Raw genomic sequence first — 16,627 nt, 5'->3', positions numbered from 1 at the left:
AGCATGTAATAGTCAGGGCTTCACAAACACTGTCTCACTTTACATTTTTTTCCTATCTTCCTCCTTTATTTACATATTGGTGCCGTTTTATTTGGCGCCCGATATGTAAATAAGCCCCTGAACTGTCAATGGGGCGTTTCTAATTAACTAAATGGAAAGTGGGCGTGATGTCTTCCCTCTGACACTGTCCAATCAGCTACGGACAGTGTCAGGGCGGCTTGCGCTGTGTTTCCTCCCGCGAGAACACACACAGACTGGTGGTTCTCCAGAGAGCGCTCTCTTAGGGCTTATTCAGACGAACGTATAATAGGTCTGTGCAACGTGCGTGATTTTCATGCGCCTCGCACGGACCTGTTAGTCAATGGGGCCGTGCAGACTGTCCGTGAGTTTCACGCAGCGTGTGTCCGCTGTGTAAAACTCACGACATGTCCTATATTTGTGCGTTGTTCGCGCATCCCGCACCCATTGAAGTCAATGGGTGCGTGAAAATCACAAGCACCACACGGAAGCACTTCCGTGTGACACGCGTGATTCGCGCAACAGCAGTAAAAACTGAATGAAAACAGAAAAGCACCACGTGCTTTTCTGTTTACAAACATACAGTGTCATAATGATGGCGGCTGCGCGAAAATCACGCAGCCACGCATCATACGCGGTTGACACACAGAGCTGTTAATTACCTGTTGCGCGCGCAAAACGCTGCGTTTTTTGTGCGCGCAAAACGCGCACGCTCATGTAAATTCAGCCTTAGTTTGTGTGTGTTCTCGCGGGAAGGAACGCAGCGCAAGCCGCCCTGACGCTGTCCGTAGCTGATTGGACAGTGTCTTTAGCGGAGACATCACGCCCCCTTGCCATTTAGTTAGATAGAAACGCCCCATTGACAGGTCAGGGGATTATTTACATATCGGGCACCAAATATAACGGCACCGATATGTAAATAACAGAGGAAGATAGGAAAAAAATGTAAAGTGAGACAGTGTTTGTGAAGCCCGGCCTATTACACATTACATGTACTGTATGGGGAGGTGAAAGGTCCTCTTTAAAATGAAGATATTTGTTTAAATTCAAGAATTCACTCTAGTTTACTTTTGGTTTCCCGCTCTTATTTCCTCTGCCTGACAAGAAATAAGGAAATTCTAATGAACTTTTTAGTCTCCGAGGTTATATTGCTTCACCCGTTAACTGGTTTATCTGAAGATGACAGTAAAGCCTTATTCAGTCGAACATTGTATACGTCCGTGTGCTGTCCGTTAAAACAAAGTGAGTTTCCGCTGCCTGAAACTCACTGCATGTCCTATTCTCGTCCATTTTTGCAGGCTACACGCCCATTGAAGTCTATGGGTGCGTGAAAATCACAGACCGCACATGGAAGTCATCCGTGTGCTCTGTGTTTCACGCAACAGTTGCTAAAGAAAGGATGAGACAAAGATAAATAAAAAAATGTGCACCAACATAGACATCAAAAACTGATGCCACACGGAAAAAACACTGATTGCACACAGAACTACAACGCAAGAAAAACGGTGTGTTTTTTTACACGTGAAAAACTGCCACATTTGTCTGAATAAGGCCTAAGTCAGTTTACAGAGCAGGCCACTCTAAAAGCTTCTTTTTTCTTTTTTGTATTTTTCCCCTCTTCCCTGTTGCTTTCACAGTATGAAAGAATTTCCATGTGGCATGTGTGACGTCACAGGGGTGTAAAAGGGGAAACTACTAGGGGGAGTCTTCTTCAATTTCAAAATCCCTAAAAGTGGGAGGAAATCCTGTCTGATGCATTGTGGGAAAATATTCATTGCAGGATCAATGTTAATGAAAGCTGGCCATACGTGCAGAATAGCTTCCAAACTGTCTGTTGTTTTCCTTGATGCCAGCCCACCTGAGCATGCATGGTATATTAACAGGGCAGGGAGTGAAACACAGGATCGGGCAGATTAAGGGCTTCTCCACACGTAGCGTGGACAAGAGAGCACAGAGACCCCCACCAATCAAAAATTTTGACATGTCAGAAGTTTGTCAAACGTTTAGTTACCCTTTAAGGATAAAGAAACAAAATTTTCCATTTGACCAGAAATGGCAAAGCAAAATCTGTAGAAATGGAGTGTAAAGCTAGTGCACGTTACAATATAAACATGTCATTGCCAAAGATAGCTCGCTCGTCGTTTCCTGCCAACTATTCTAGTGTAGATTCCTGGACATTGGCACTTTGTTTGTGAACTTAGGTGAACAGCAAAGACCTATGAATAAGGCCACATGCACACAACACAGTAAATACTGCACTGACGGGCCGCGGAGTGTCGTCCGCATTTGCGGACCGTGCTCACAGTTATAAGTATAGGAGCACAGTCCCTGTATGTGGGAAAAAATAAGACCTGTCCTATTTTTTGCGGATCATTTCTACGGCCCGGACACCTACCCGTAAATATATGGGAAGGTGTCCATGGCCGATAGAAATGAATGGGTCAGTATCTTATCCGCAATACGTAATTTACGGATCCGTAAATGCAGATAAAAACTATGGCCATGTGCATGAGACCTAAAAGAGTTGAAAGGAAGCCATCCTGACCAAAACGTTTTCAATGAATATCCCAATATTTTTGCTTGTAGCACACACGGTTTGCATATAGCACAAAGCTAGATTTCAGCAATTCAGGGGGTATTTAGAGGGTGCAAATGTAACTGCTAGTTCATTGTCGTCTTAGGGCATCTTGTTGTTGACCTCATTTAATGTTTTTTTTATTACAGCCTCTCTATCATAAGACTGGGGTCACCTAGGCCTCTCTTTTTCCCTTCCAAACTTGATTTTCTTTTACTCATTGTTACTTTACGTTCATAAAGAATGTATGTCCTGTTCTGAGACACTTGACCATGACTGATTGACTTTCATGTGCCAGCCCAGTGACTCACTGTGTGTGACTGGCAGTGAACTTCTTGCCAAGCCCGGAGGAGGTGAGGGCCCTGGTTTCTCATACAGGGGAATAGTCTTAGAATAAGGAAGACGGAAATAGCGTAAAAGAGATCTACTAGTGCAGCCTGTTGATAAATTAAATTAGATTTATATATTGTTTTTATGAACTTGTGTTGACCTTATCATGAACTGGTGATATATATATATTTTTTCAGTATTGGGTGATTATTTTGCCTTTTAGGATAGTTTTGATGCATGAGGCCAAATGTCTTTATGACGTTACAAACCCACTGGAACACAGGAACAGAAGTGTTGTCATGGGGACACAAAAACAGAAGCGCTCCACACATATAGCCTATAACTTCAATACGAAAAGTAAAAAGCAATTTTTGGCTGATTTATAATGCGTGCCTTGTTTGTATTTATTTGCTTTTAGGCATAAGGCCAGATTGATGCAGATTTAGTCAAAGCCAGGAGTAGATCCTAAAGGGAGGGAAAACTAGAGGAAAACCTGTTTTTCTATCCACTCCTCCGTTCTGAATAAAAAAAACACATCAAAAACTGCATTGTGTGAAACTGGTTTTATTAACAACGGGACCTCTTAAGCCCCTTAATGACCGCCCGTACACCTTTTCACAACGGTCATTAAGGGTACTTCTGCCATAGCACCGCCTTTTCACAGTGCTCTGTCATAAGCCTAGCACGGGTGTCCCGTGTCGGCTAGAGCGGGTGCCAGGCTGTCTAAAGACAGCCAGGCTCCTCCTTTAACAGATGGGATCGGACTTCGCTCTGATACCGGCTGTTTAATGCTTTAGATGCCGCAGTCAATAGGGACCGCGCCATCAAAGTGGTTTCAGAGCCTCTTCTGTCACACCATCAGCACCCCCGCTACGCAATCACAGGGTGCTGATGGTTTCCATGGCAGCTGGGTTCCTAACGAAGGATTAAAAAATGTATATGCCTCTTGGTAGCCACAAAAAACCCAGTTTTTGTGGCTACACAAAAACTGGGTTTTGTGTAAAGAAAAAACAAAAAAAAAGTATAGTGCAAAAGTAGTAAAACTTTTAAAAAAAACTATATAAATTTGGTATCACTGTAATTGGAACGACCCGCTGAATAAAGATATTATGTAACTTCTACCACGCTGTAAACGGCATAAGTTTAAGTCGCAAAAAAAGTATGGCGGAATTTCACTTTTTTCCATTACCCCCCGAAAAGTTAATAAATTATATGTGACCCAAAATGGTGCCATTAAAAAATACAACTTGTCCCGCAAAAAACAAGCCCTCACACGGCTATGACTATGGAAAACTTAAAGTTATGGCTTTTGAAATGCAACGATGAAAAATCTGGAAAAAAAATTGCTCGGTCACTAAGGCCCAAAATAGGCAGGTCACAAAAGGGTTAAGCATGTGCCCTTTTAGCTTCAATTTCTGATGATTTTTTTTTTTTATTTTTTTATTACAGTAAAATATATTGAAGTGTAATTTAAAAAAACAAAACCGAGCGGAATAATAAATTACGTTAAAAACTGCCACATGTGAATACAGTTTTAAAATCCCACTGTAGATGCAGAGGATGTGATACCGGCTCATTCTGTCGTCACGTGCACACACAATTTACTCATTGTATGTGAACGAGAAGTTACAAATGGCTTTGCTGGCACACAACTCCATTTTTTGTTCCCTCTGAGTACCATGTGTTATGTATTAGCAGAGCGTTCGAAGGGAATCTCTAAATCTGCTCCTCCTACCACATCATGGTTACTATGCCAATGAGTCCGTGCCCACTGAAGTGAATCACAACCAATTTGAATAAGTTTTGTGCATTAACTGTTAAAAAAAACAAAGAAGTATACAAGCTGCTGCCTCTTAGGCCTTATTCACACGAGCGTATTTCACGTCCGTGTTACGCGCGGTAAAAAAACGGACGTCACACGGACCTATGCAATTCAATGGGGCCATTCAGATATTGTGCTTTTCACGCAGTGTGTGTCCGCTGCGTGAAACTCACTGCATGTCCTATACTTGTGCGTTTTTTTGCAAATCACGCACCCATTGGAGTCAATGAGTGCGTGAAAATCACGGACAGCACACGGACGCACATACGTGTGCTGTGCGTGATTCATGCAACAGTTGCTAAAGAAATGATGAGAAAAAGAAAAACCCCTTCAGTTGTTTTTGCTGACGTAAAAATCGCGTGAGATACGGATGAGATACGAAACTGAAACGCAGGGAAAACGCTGCGTTTTTTACGCACGCAACACAAGCACGTTCGTGTGAATAAGGCCTTAGGCTATGTTGATATATGCATTGGAGTCTCTAAGGAGCATCCGTCGCAGATTCAGTTCAACACTGCAGAATGCTGCGCTATGTTTTCCGGTAAAATGATGGTTCCCCTAGACGAAAATCCAACGGAACCCATTAACCCCTTGAGTACCCAGCTCATTTTGGCCTTGAGGACCAGACCCATTTTTTCAAATCTGACATGTATCACTTTATGTGGTAATAACTCCGGAATGCTTTTACCTATCCAATTGATTCTGAGATTGTTTTCTCGTGACATATTGTACTTTAGTTTAGTGCAAAAATTTGGTCGATAAATTCATTGCTTATTTGTGAAAAACACCAACATTTAGCGAAAATATGAAGAAATTATGATTTTTCCAATTTTAAATGCATCTGCTTGTAAAACAGATGGTAATACCACACAAAATAGTTACCAATTAACATCTCCCATATGTCTACTTTATGTTTGCATCGTTTTTTGAACATCCTTTTATTTTTCTATGACCTCACAAGGCTTAGAACTTTAGCAGCAATTTCTCATATTTTTAAGAAAATTTCAAAAAGCAATTTTTTCAGGGACGAGTTCAGTTCTGAAGTGGTTTTGAGTGCCCTATATATTAGAAACCCCCATAAAACACCCCATTTTAAAACTGCACCCCTCAAAGTATCCAAAACGGCATTCAGAAAGTGTTTCAACCCTTTAGGCGTTTTACAGGAATTGAAGGAAAGTAGAGCTGAAATTTTCAAATTTCATTTTTTTTACAAAATTCATATGTAATACATTTTCTTCTGTACCACAGAAGGTTTTACCTGAGAAACGCAACTCAATATTTATTGCCCAGATTCTGCAGTTTTTAGAAATATCCCACATGTGGCCCTAGTGCGCTAATGGACTGAAACACAGGCCTCAGAAGCAAAGGAGCACCTCTTGGATTTTGGGGCCTCCTTTTTTCAGAATATATTTTAGGCACCATGTCAGGTTTGAAGAGGTCTTGTGGTGCCAAAACAGTGGAAACCCCCAAAAGTGACCCCCATTTTTTAAACTACACCCCTCAGGGAATTTATCTAGGGGTATAGTTATCATTTTGACCCCACAGGTATTTTGCTATATTTTCTGGAGTTAGTCTGTGAAAATGAAAATCTACTTTTTTTCTGGAAAAACGTAAAAATTTCTAATTTTTGCAAGAAATAAAGGAGAGAAAGCACCCCAACATTTGTAAAGCAATTTCTCGCGATTACGGAAATACCCCATATGTGGTAATAAACTGCTGTTTGGACCCACAGCAGGGCTCAGAAGGGAAGGACCCCCATTTGGATTTTGGAGCTCTGATTTTACTGGAATGGTTTTCAGTGCCGTGTCACGTTTGCAACGCCCTGGAGGGACCTAAACAGTGGAATCCCCCCAAAAGTGACCCCATTTTGGAAACTATACCCCTCAAGGAATTTTTCTAGTGGTATAGTTATCATTTTGACCCCACAGGTTTTTTGCTGAATTTATTGGAATTAGTCTGTGAAGATGAAAAGAGACTTTTTTTTGGAAAAAACACAGAATTTTCTAATTTTTATAAGGAATAAAGGAGAAAAAGCACCTCAAAATTTGTAAAGCAATTTCTCCTGATTACGGAAATACCCCATTATGTGGTAATAAACTGCTGTTTGGACCCACGGCAGGGCTCAGAAGGGACGGAGCACCATTTGGATTTTGCAGCTCAGATTTTGCTGAATTGGTTTCTGGGGGCCATGTCGCATTTGCAGAGTCCCTGAAGTACCAGTACAGTAGAAATTCCCCAGATGTGATCCCAATTTGGAGACTATACCCCTGAAAGAATTAAATTAGAGGTGTAGTGAGCATTTTGAGCCCTCAGGTGTTTTATAGATTTTATTAGAATTGGTCCGTGAAAATGAAAACATTTTTTTTTTCCAATAACCTGTAGCTTTAGCTCAGAATTTTTCATTTCCACAAGGAATACAGGAGAAAAGACACCCCAAAATGTGTTACACAATTTCTCCTGATTACGGAAATACCCCATATGTGGTTGTAAACGGCTACTTGGACATACGGCAAGAGTCTAAACGGAAAAAGTGCAATTTCGTTTTTGGAGTGGAGATTTTACAAAATTTGTTTTTGACGCCATGTTGCATTGCGCTGAGGTACGAGTACAGTGAAAACTCCCGAGAAGTGACCCCATTTAGGAAACTACACCCCTCAAGGAATTCATCTAGAAGTGTAGTGAGCATTTTGACCCCCAAAGGTTTTGCAGAAATTAGTGCACAGTGGATGTTGCAGATTGAAAATTGACATTTTCCACATATATGCTATTTCAGTGCCCAATGCGTTGGGCCCAGCTTGTACCACTGGAGACATACGCCGCATAAATTGTTAAGCGGTTCTCCAGAGTACGGTAATACCCCATATGTGGTCATAAACCGCTGTTTGGGCACACTGCCAGGCCCAGAAGGAGCGCGATTTGGCTTTTGGAGCGCAGATTTTGCTTGGTAGTAGTTTTGTTTAGTGTTTTACTGGTGTTTCAGTTTATAATGTGGGGGCATATGTAATCTGTGCGGAGTACATAAATTTTTTGCGTGACACACTGTCGTTTTTATTGGTACCATGTTTGGCTACGCGCGACTTTTTGATCACTTTTTATTCCATTTTTTTGGAAACAACGTGACCAAAAAAGGAAATTCTGCCATTGTTGTTTTTTATGGTATTTTTTTTACGGTGTTCACCGTGCGGGATAAATAATATGATATTTTTTTAGGTCAGGCCGATACGAACGCGGCGATACCTATTATGTCTAGTTTTTGTTTTTTTTTTCATTTTTTTTCTAATTATAAAGGGCTTGATCAGGGAAACAAGGCGATTATTGTTTTTATTACGTAAAACTTGTATTTATTTATCTAAAACTTTTTTTTCACTTTTTTTTCACTTTTTATTTTACACATACTAGGGGACTGGAAGATCTGATCTTCTGATCCCCTGCACAATACACTGCACTACTTCTGTATGTACTGATGTAGTGCAGTGTATTGTAACTGTCACTTTAAAACTGACAGTTGAGCCTATTACGTCCTGCCTTGGGCAGGACCTAATAGGCTCCCGTACCTGGCAACCAGGAAGCCGTTGCTAGGCTTCCTGGTTGCCATTGCAACCTTCAGAACCCCGCGATTTTTCGCGGGGGGGGGCAATGGGGTGCAGAGGGAGCCCCCTCCCTCTGTATCAATCACTTAAATGCCGCTGTCGCTATTGACAGCGGCATTTAAGTGGTTAAACTACAGCGATCGGAGAGGGCAGTGATCGCTGTAGTTGCAGTGGGATGTCGGCTGTATATTACAGCCGACATCCGATGAAGATGGAGCGAGCACAACTCCTGTGCCCGCTTCATCCTCAGGGCGTTACTATACGCCCATTTACGGGAAGGGGTTAATAAAAATAGTGTTTTGTTTTTTTACACCGCTTTCTCTGATGATCTCACGTATCTCACAGAAGTGAGGAGATCAGAGAAAGTGACAGGAGCTTTCTCCTGCAGACGACGTCACAGACGGCTGTGATTGGTCAGTCTTCAGAGACTGACCAATCACAGCAATCGCCGGCATTGGGGACTGCTAATTGGTCCCCAGGCCGGTAGCAGAGACGGTTAGCTGTCAATGACAGCTGCCGCCGCTGTTCTGTCACTATGTGATTTCACATAGTGACAGTTTATTCCTGCGCCGTAAAAGTACGTCGAAGGTACGCTGGAATAAGCGGCCAGCGACGTACTATTACGTCGAAGGTACGCAAGGGGTTAAAGTCAATAGGATCCGTAGGGAACCGTTGTTGTTCGTCATGTGCCGGATGCGTCACAGCATTAAATTTTGTTTTTCTGCAACAAAAATGCAATTCATAGCGCATGAACTCTTTATTAGTTAGCTGCAAATTTTATGAAAACTTACTTTTCCTTAAATATGAAATAAGCTGTTTTTCCTGTGTGGTCAGGAATATTAAATCTAGCATCTTCTTTACATTTTTGTTTACTTATTTACTTGTTTTAGTGTTTACTCAGATCTGTGCAGGACCAAAAATTCCTGGTTGCTAACTGGAAACAGTCAAAAAGCTGCTGTTGACAAATCTGGTAGTCTTATGTTGGTGAATTTTAGTCAGTAGACTGTGGGTTTGATTGGGTTTAACATCTTAATACCCGTGCTCATTTACACATCAATAAACAATGCAAGTTTTAGGTATCAACATTTTTGGCTGTTCATGTGTTAATGGGCATGACCTATATTAATGGGACATGTTGTTCTGTGCTACAATTAGAATGAAGCCATAACAAGCTCTGTTAACAGCAGCTAGCCTGCCAGGTAGCAAGAGAGATTATTTTTTTTCTTCACTGTAGAAAGTAAAAAGGAACAGAAATAATCTCTATTTTTATTATTTTGTTACTTTTTGTTTTTATTATTCTTACTTTTTGTTGTTTTCATACATGCTTTATGTTACATATTTAGACTACACAGGCAAGAGTAATATCAAAGGGGCCTCCGCAAAATTCCACCCCCCAATCATTTCAATGGGAGTCGGACGCTTCTTTTTCCCACTAGCTGATTTTTTTTTTCAGCTAGCGGGAAAAAGAAGTGTCCTGCTCGATCTTCAGACGGATTCCGCTTGAACCTCCGTTGATGTCAAAGGGAGGAAGAATCTTCCTGCCGCAGGCAGGAATAATTCAGCGGCGGATTTTGCAACGTGGCTCGCCACGGAGGATCGGCCGTGTGAACAGGGCCTAATAGGGTTTTCCGGGGCTTAAATGTTGATCGCCTATACTTTTGGATTGGCCATCGCTATTTGATCGGTGCGGGTCTGACCCCATCGTAACAATGAAGGGTACACAAGTCCCTTTCATCGTTTAAATAGGCAAAGCGGTTCGTCTGTATGAGCGGCTGTGCCTGGTACTGCAGTTTAGTCAGATTCAAGTGAACATTTAACTCCTAAAAGTCATTTGATGTACATGTACATCATAGTCGGAGGGGGCAGTATAGAACCAGCTCATGGGCTGAGCCTGCTCCATTCACCGAGGGTGTCAACTGCGACCGTTGAACAGAGGGGAAGGCCCCTCTGTCACCCCATTGCCCCCACCTATGGTTGTCAGGCTCCTAGGTTTGCCATCTTGTTCCTCCTATTAAACCCTTAATAGGAGGACGCTAAAAGCATAATACACTACAATTCATAGGTATTGCAATCTATTGTGCCCACAATCGAATGAGCGCATATTCAAGTGCCCTAGTAGAACAAAAAAAAATTGAAAAAAAGCCAGAATTGCAATTTTTTTGGTCACCTTACCTCCCCTGAAAAATGGAATAAAAAGTGATGAAAAAGTCTTATGTACCCCAAAACTACAGCTCGTTCTGCAAAAAACAAGCCCTCACAAGATAAATAAAAACTATATTTATTTGATATCGCCAGAATCGTTTCGACCCACAGAATAATGTTAAAATGTCTTTTTTACCAATCGGTGAAAAACTAAATACAAAAAAAGAAATTGCTGGTTTTTTTCCATTTCACCTCACAAAATAGTTTATACAGTGCACTATATGGTACATTAAATGGTGCCATTAAAGCCTACATCTCATCCTGTCGACAGAAAAATAAAAAATTGATGGCAGGCTTTTGGAAAGCAGGGATAAAAAAAACAAAAATCAAAAAGATAAAAAATGGCTGCGGCGGGAAGGGGTTAAGGAGACAGCATTTACCAATCAAATATTAATGGTCTATTCTAAGGGTAGGGAATCAATATTTATGTCCTGGAAAACCCATTTAGGGTGGGTTACCCAAAAGCAGAAAATAATTAGCAGACATTCATTCTATCAATGGACCATTATTTCTTATTATGTCATTATTCATTGTGAGTTTGCCTCAAATTGATGGGAACAAAATGTAAATATTGGCAATTAATTGCTTTGTACTTGGCTAGAATTGTTCAGAGGTCAAGTGGGAAAATTTAGATCTAATAACATGTTTTACCCTTTTATTGCAGAGGAAAATGACAAGATTTTGCTGGAGGAAGAGGAAGAAGAGGAGGAAGAAGAGGAAGAAAAGAAAATCATTTCTCGAACAGAAGAATTGGTAAACCAGGCCCCACCTGATCCTTCTTCTCCACCAGCGCCTGTACCTCCTCCACCCCCACCTCCTCCTCTACCTACTCCAGTAACAGTCATTCCCCTTCCTGTGGTTACCAGCACTCCTCAACCAATAGTCCAAACATCTTTGTCACCTCCTGTTGTACAGCGTCCGCCGCCTGTTGTCAACCTACCTGCTATCAACAAAGATGTATCCCTGGCTCCTGTCATCCAGCGACCACCAGGCCCCGGACTCCCAGAGATCAAGACCACATCTTTGAGTATAGGAAGTCCTAAGCAGCTACACCATTACTCAACGCCTGTGCTGGCAATAACACACCACCACATTGTGCAACAACAACAGCAGCAACCTATACAGCCCCAGCCAACAGCCCTACAGCACCCACAGCAGCAGAATCCAGCCCAGACTTTGGGTGCTCTTAGACTATCTTCAGTAGATGATGGAAGGCCGAATGAGCAGAGAAGGCGACCTGGAGGGTAAGACCTTATTGAGTAGGACCGACAAACTGGTGTTTTTGGTGTCACATTTTGCCCACTTTCTTGGAGCCCTTGGCCACTTTAGAGATCTTAAATGCTTCAGAAACTTCTGCACATTAATCAAATCCAGTCGAATAAAAAATGTAGTATTTGTTGTCACATGCAGCCCCAAATATGCTTCTGTCTGATCTGTGATAAGAACCTCAAAATTGCCTTGTTCATTACTAAGGAAATTAGCAAAGCTTAAACCTTATACAGTTAAGGCTCTGTTCACACCTGCATGGGAGCTATCATCAGGGGTTGTTGTTATTTTTCACAAGAAGAATACCAGAACCCTAAGGCCCCATGCACACAAGCGTAAAAATCAGCCGTAATTACAACCCATTCACTTCTATTGTCCACGGACACCTTCCTGTTTATTTATAGGAAGGTGTCCAGGCCGTAGAAGTGTACCGCAAAAGATAGAACATGTCCATATCTTTTGCGGTTTACGGGCCGTGCGCCCATACTTTGTATGGGTGCACGAGCCGAGAATGCAGGCAGCTGTCCGCGGCAGCCAGCCCTGCCCGCAATTGCAGCCCATGATTACGGGGACGGCCGTGTGCATGGGGCCTAACAGAGTGAATGGAGTCTGTCCGTGTCCGATTGGATCAATAGGTAAACGAAGCGTCATGGCTTCCTTTAGAAACGGAAGCCATGATGCCGCCAGTGTGAACACCAGCTAATAATTAAGTCATGCACCTAAATATTGTTTTAGCTGCAACTTGCAAAATAATAATCTGCTACTCGCAGCCGAGCCTTTAGGTAGTTAGGACCCATGGATAATGCCATGTATCTGAGATCCAGACAAGCGGTTCTAGGTTTAATTAATTCAAGTGGGGGGTTAAGGACATTGGGCTGGTATTTAAGGTTCTAGATAACACACTTCTGTTAAGAGCCGTCCTAAAATGGTTGTCTTAGGATAGACATTGATGATGATCTACTGCTAAAATATGCCATTAATGTCTGAATGGGGTCCAACTGCTGTGACCTCTGCCAATCACTAGAACAAAGCGGCAGTGGTTATAGGAAAGCGCCATGCTACTTCGTCTCCTGTCGGCTTCTCTACGCTTTTTCTGAAGGCCGCATGTCTGCTTTTCAAATTAATGGGCCAACCATGCAGCCTCTGGAGAAGCGCAGACGTTTCTGGCATACCCGAGCGATCTGTTTATTCTAATAAGGCCCCTTTAATCTCGGGCTAATAGGACCGGTTTTAGTAACTGATATCATTTTGACCATAGTGGCTGTATAGAAGTATCATTAAAACTTCAGACCTGAACTCTAAAGAATGTAGTAAGCGACAAATGCAGAGTTTACAGAGGATCTTTATTTCTGTTTATTACCATTGAACTTCCTTTTCCTTTACCAGCACTCTGACAAAGGTCACATTTCTCACAACTGATCACTCTTTAACCCTTCAATAATTAGGATCAATTTTGCATTCATGTTGAAAGTATTTGGTTTATTATCTTTATATATCTGTAAAATGCACTTTGCCTGATGTAGGATGATTCTCTCCCCATGCAAAGCTGAGTTCTCTGTGCTCTTAGTATACACTGCCGTACACTGCTCCTTTTCATTTCACATGCCGATTGGAACTGTTGGCCAACGTTGTTAAGAAGAATGAGGAAATTCCATTTTCTCTTTGTTACAGTCCTTTCTGAGACAGGAATGAAATATGAGCACTCGTTCTATGTAGTGTAGCATGTGGTAGGTGAGGGGTAAGGGTACCTGTCATGTGGTCATCCGTTTTTTGGTGGAGCCTTCACCATACAGTATAGGCAGCAATTTTGGCAACTGAACCTATATCTCTGAAGTTTGAGGCTCAGTGTAGTCATTGGTCCCTAATGGGTTTTTAGTTTAGTTTTTATTCTCTTATGAATTTTTATTTCCAACACTGCTTTGTGGAGTGTTTTTTTTTTACACTAATGAGTTTAAGGCAATAAATTAGTGGATTATATAATCTGTTTTCCGCTTTTGTTCTTTTGCCTGCAGGGCTGGCACTCGGGAAGTTCATAATAAATTGGAGAAAAACAGGTATGTAATTAGCCCAGGCACTCTCCTTTCTTTACCAACTCCCCAGACCACTTATGTAGTATTTACCTAACGTTATGCTCCAAGTTACCCGATTAATTTAATATATAGGACAGCTGTTGCTCTTAAGGCACTGAAACGGATTTTATAGTTCAAAAAGATTTTTTTTTATTTTTGAGCCCTTATTAGCCGCATAAACGTTTTCATAGTTCGTGGTGTATTTTATTAGGCATTCATTGCTTTAAATACCTCTTTTCAGTACCACAAGCCAGGATATAGGTTTCAGGTTCTGCTGGACTGTTGCCTCCGGACATGTGGAAGACAATTATTTTCCACAGAAGTGTCTAGTAGCATCCATGAAGTGTATGTTCATCTTTTAACTTCATTTCACTGTTATGTATAGAATTTTTTAACAGTTGTGACACTGTCAATACATTGTACTACTTATCGTAAAATAGTTGGAGCCTGTATTATACTCCAGAGCTGCATTAACAACTCTGCAGGCTTCAGAGCTGCAATATCCCAGCATTCATTGCTGGCTTAATGTTTGCACAGAACTTGCTCTGCTGAATTGCATTTTGGGAAGTGCAGTCTTTTTACATCAGGCACTGTACAGTTATGTGATATATGTAAGACTAACTCACTCACTGCATAACAGGAGCTCAGTATATCTTCTAGGGATGTGTCTGTCGACGGGCTTGTTGACTATTTCCAATGAGGACCAGCAGAATCGTGGATGCAGTTCTGAGCTGTTACGAGACCAATACAAGATACCAGTGCGCTTACATAGTTTCTCACCTTTTTTTTTTTTACTGTAGATCATATCAATGTTTACACTGTAAACGGGTGTTTTAAAGTGTAGCTAAACAGTCGACAAACTTCTGACATGTCATAGTGACATGTCAGAAGTTTGTATTGGTGGAGGTCCGAGCACTGAGACCCCCACCAATCTCTAGAACGAAGCCGCTGAAGCGCTCGTGTGAGCGCTCAGCCGCTTCGTGTGTGTTCGGCTTTTTCTGGAAATAAATGTATCGGTGTACGGACTCAATACAAAGTCAATGAGCCCGTACACAGATACATCGGCTTTCCGGAAAAAGCCGAACAGAAACGAAGCAGCTGAGCGCTCACACGAGCACTTCAGCGGCTTCGTTCTAGCGATTGGTGGGGGTCTCCGTGCTCGGACCCCCACCAATCCAAACTTCTGACATGTCTCTATGACATGTCAGAAGTTTGTCGAACGTTTAGTTGCACTTTAAATTGAACGTACACATTAACCACTTTTTCTATTATGGATCGAGTGCAGGCAGACCATACAAGATGGATCTTGTAGACAGACAAAGATTATTAGTGATTAAGAGTAATGGTTGTCAATCAGAGATAAGGTGATGAGATCAGTCTCCTAATACCTGGATCTCACTTCCAGACAGATGTATATAGGACCGCTGCTAAACCGATCTCACAGGAGTAGTTCTAGAAAACAAAAAAAAGAGAAACATCTTCAAGGCTTGGAATTGTAAGTTGACATACAATATATACATTTATGCAGTAGCACTATGACCAGATATTAAATACTTAACTCCAATGCAATGCTTGCATATATATATATAGTTTAATTTGTATAACCTACTGTGCGGAAACTATATTTGTCTTCTCGTAGCCTTCCCTTACTGTATTCAGCAGACCATAGTAACTCAAGTTGCCTAGCAACCACTTGACCTTCTGTCTGGGTGACTACTATTCATGTACAGCAGTGGTCAGGAGACCTCCGCCCTATGCAGGCTTGTTTTTTATCCCTCCTATCTACAAAACATCAAGTGCCAGAAGATACGCTTCAGGATACAAAACAATCAAGTCATTGGTGGAAATGTTCAGACATAAGAACATTTGTAAGTTATGTATCTGTGCACGTAAAGACTTATGGGGAGGCATTGTGCAGCAAGTACTCATTGCTTGGAATTGTATTGTGTGGAAAAGCAATTTAACAGTTTACATAGAATTGGTAATTCTAGATCTGATCATCTTATCAGTAATGTGTGTTTCATTCTTCTACAGACGAGCACATCTTAAGGAATGTTTTGAGACGCTAAAAAGAAACATCCCAAATGTAGATGACAAGAAGACTTCCAACCTCAGTGTTTTAAGAAGTGCTCTGAGATACATCCAGGTAAGGTCTTAAAATCAACATTGTAATTCTGGTCCCATGAAGTCATTATTGTCACATCCTGAGAGGTACATGTATCATTCAGTGTAGTCTTCATCCAAAGAAACCTTGAAATGGCCAATACTCAGGGGCATGTGCCACAGGTGCTGGGTGCCAGTGGTGACCCCAACAGAGCACTCTTCCTTGGCCATGGTATTTAGATACAGGGCTAGGGCTGCAAACTAAATCTTTGCAACGGGTACAGGAAAGGCTAGCTACGGCTTTGCTGTGCTATTTTTACTTCTTTTCTAACTATTTCACACATTCCCTAAACCAAGTGCGCAACCGCATGCAGAAACACATTGGGGGAGTTTTCTCAAAACTAGAACAAGAGGAAATTAAAGGGTTGCTACCTCGATTTTTTTATTTTTTTTAAATGTCAGAAAAAAAGAGCTGGAATTTCATTTTTTTTTTTTTGCGACGGTCAACTACTCTTCTACGTATTATAACTTTCATGAGTATTCCGGTTCTGCTTGAATTCTGACATCATAATCTTGCAGAATACTATTTTGCTGTTATTTTTTTTTCTTGCACAATATCACAAAGCTTCTGTGGACTAGAATATTAATGGAA

At 41.5% G+C, this 16,627-nt stretch overlaps 1 protein-coding gene across 4 annotated transcripts in view; it reads left to right on the top strand.

Annotated features, from left to right (window-relative positions):
- The window catches only part of MNT (MAX network transcriptional repressor), an 89,084-nt gene that overhangs the window by 36,881 nt on the left and 35,576 nt on the right, over positions 1 to 16,627 (top strand). Inside the window, exons 2-6 of one of the 4 annotated variants that reach the window (XM_075854227.1) lie at positions 11,202 to 11,290; positions 11,453 to 11,781; positions 13,816 to 13,857; positions 15,278 to 15,367; positions 15,907 to 16,018. In XM_075854227.1, coding sequence (XP_075710342.1) covers positions 11,202 to 11,290; positions 11,453 to 11,781; positions 13,816 to 13,857; positions 15,278 to 15,367; positions 15,907 to 16,018 — 662 coding nt within the window. Of the gene's footprint in view, positions 1 to 11,201; positions 11,782 to 13,815; positions 13,858 to 15,277; positions 15,368 to 15,906; positions 16,019 to 16,627 lie in introns of all 4 variants that reach the window. The other 3 variants (XM_075854224.1, XM_075854225.1, XM_075854226.1) reach the window with 3 other exon arrangements.

The sequence above is a fragment of the Rhinoderma darwinii genome, chromosome 2 (genome assembly GCF_050947455.1).
Source record: "Rhinoderma darwinii isolate aRhiDar2 chromosome 2, aRhiDar2.hap1, whole genome shotgun sequence".
NCBI classification, from domain to species: domain Eukaryota; kingdom Metazoa; phylum Chordata; class Amphibia; order Anura; family Rhinodermatidae; genus Rhinoderma; species Rhinoderma darwinii.
The sequence above is the reverse complement of the archived record's forward strand: the minus strand, read 5'-3'. Positions and strand labels throughout refer to the sequence as shown.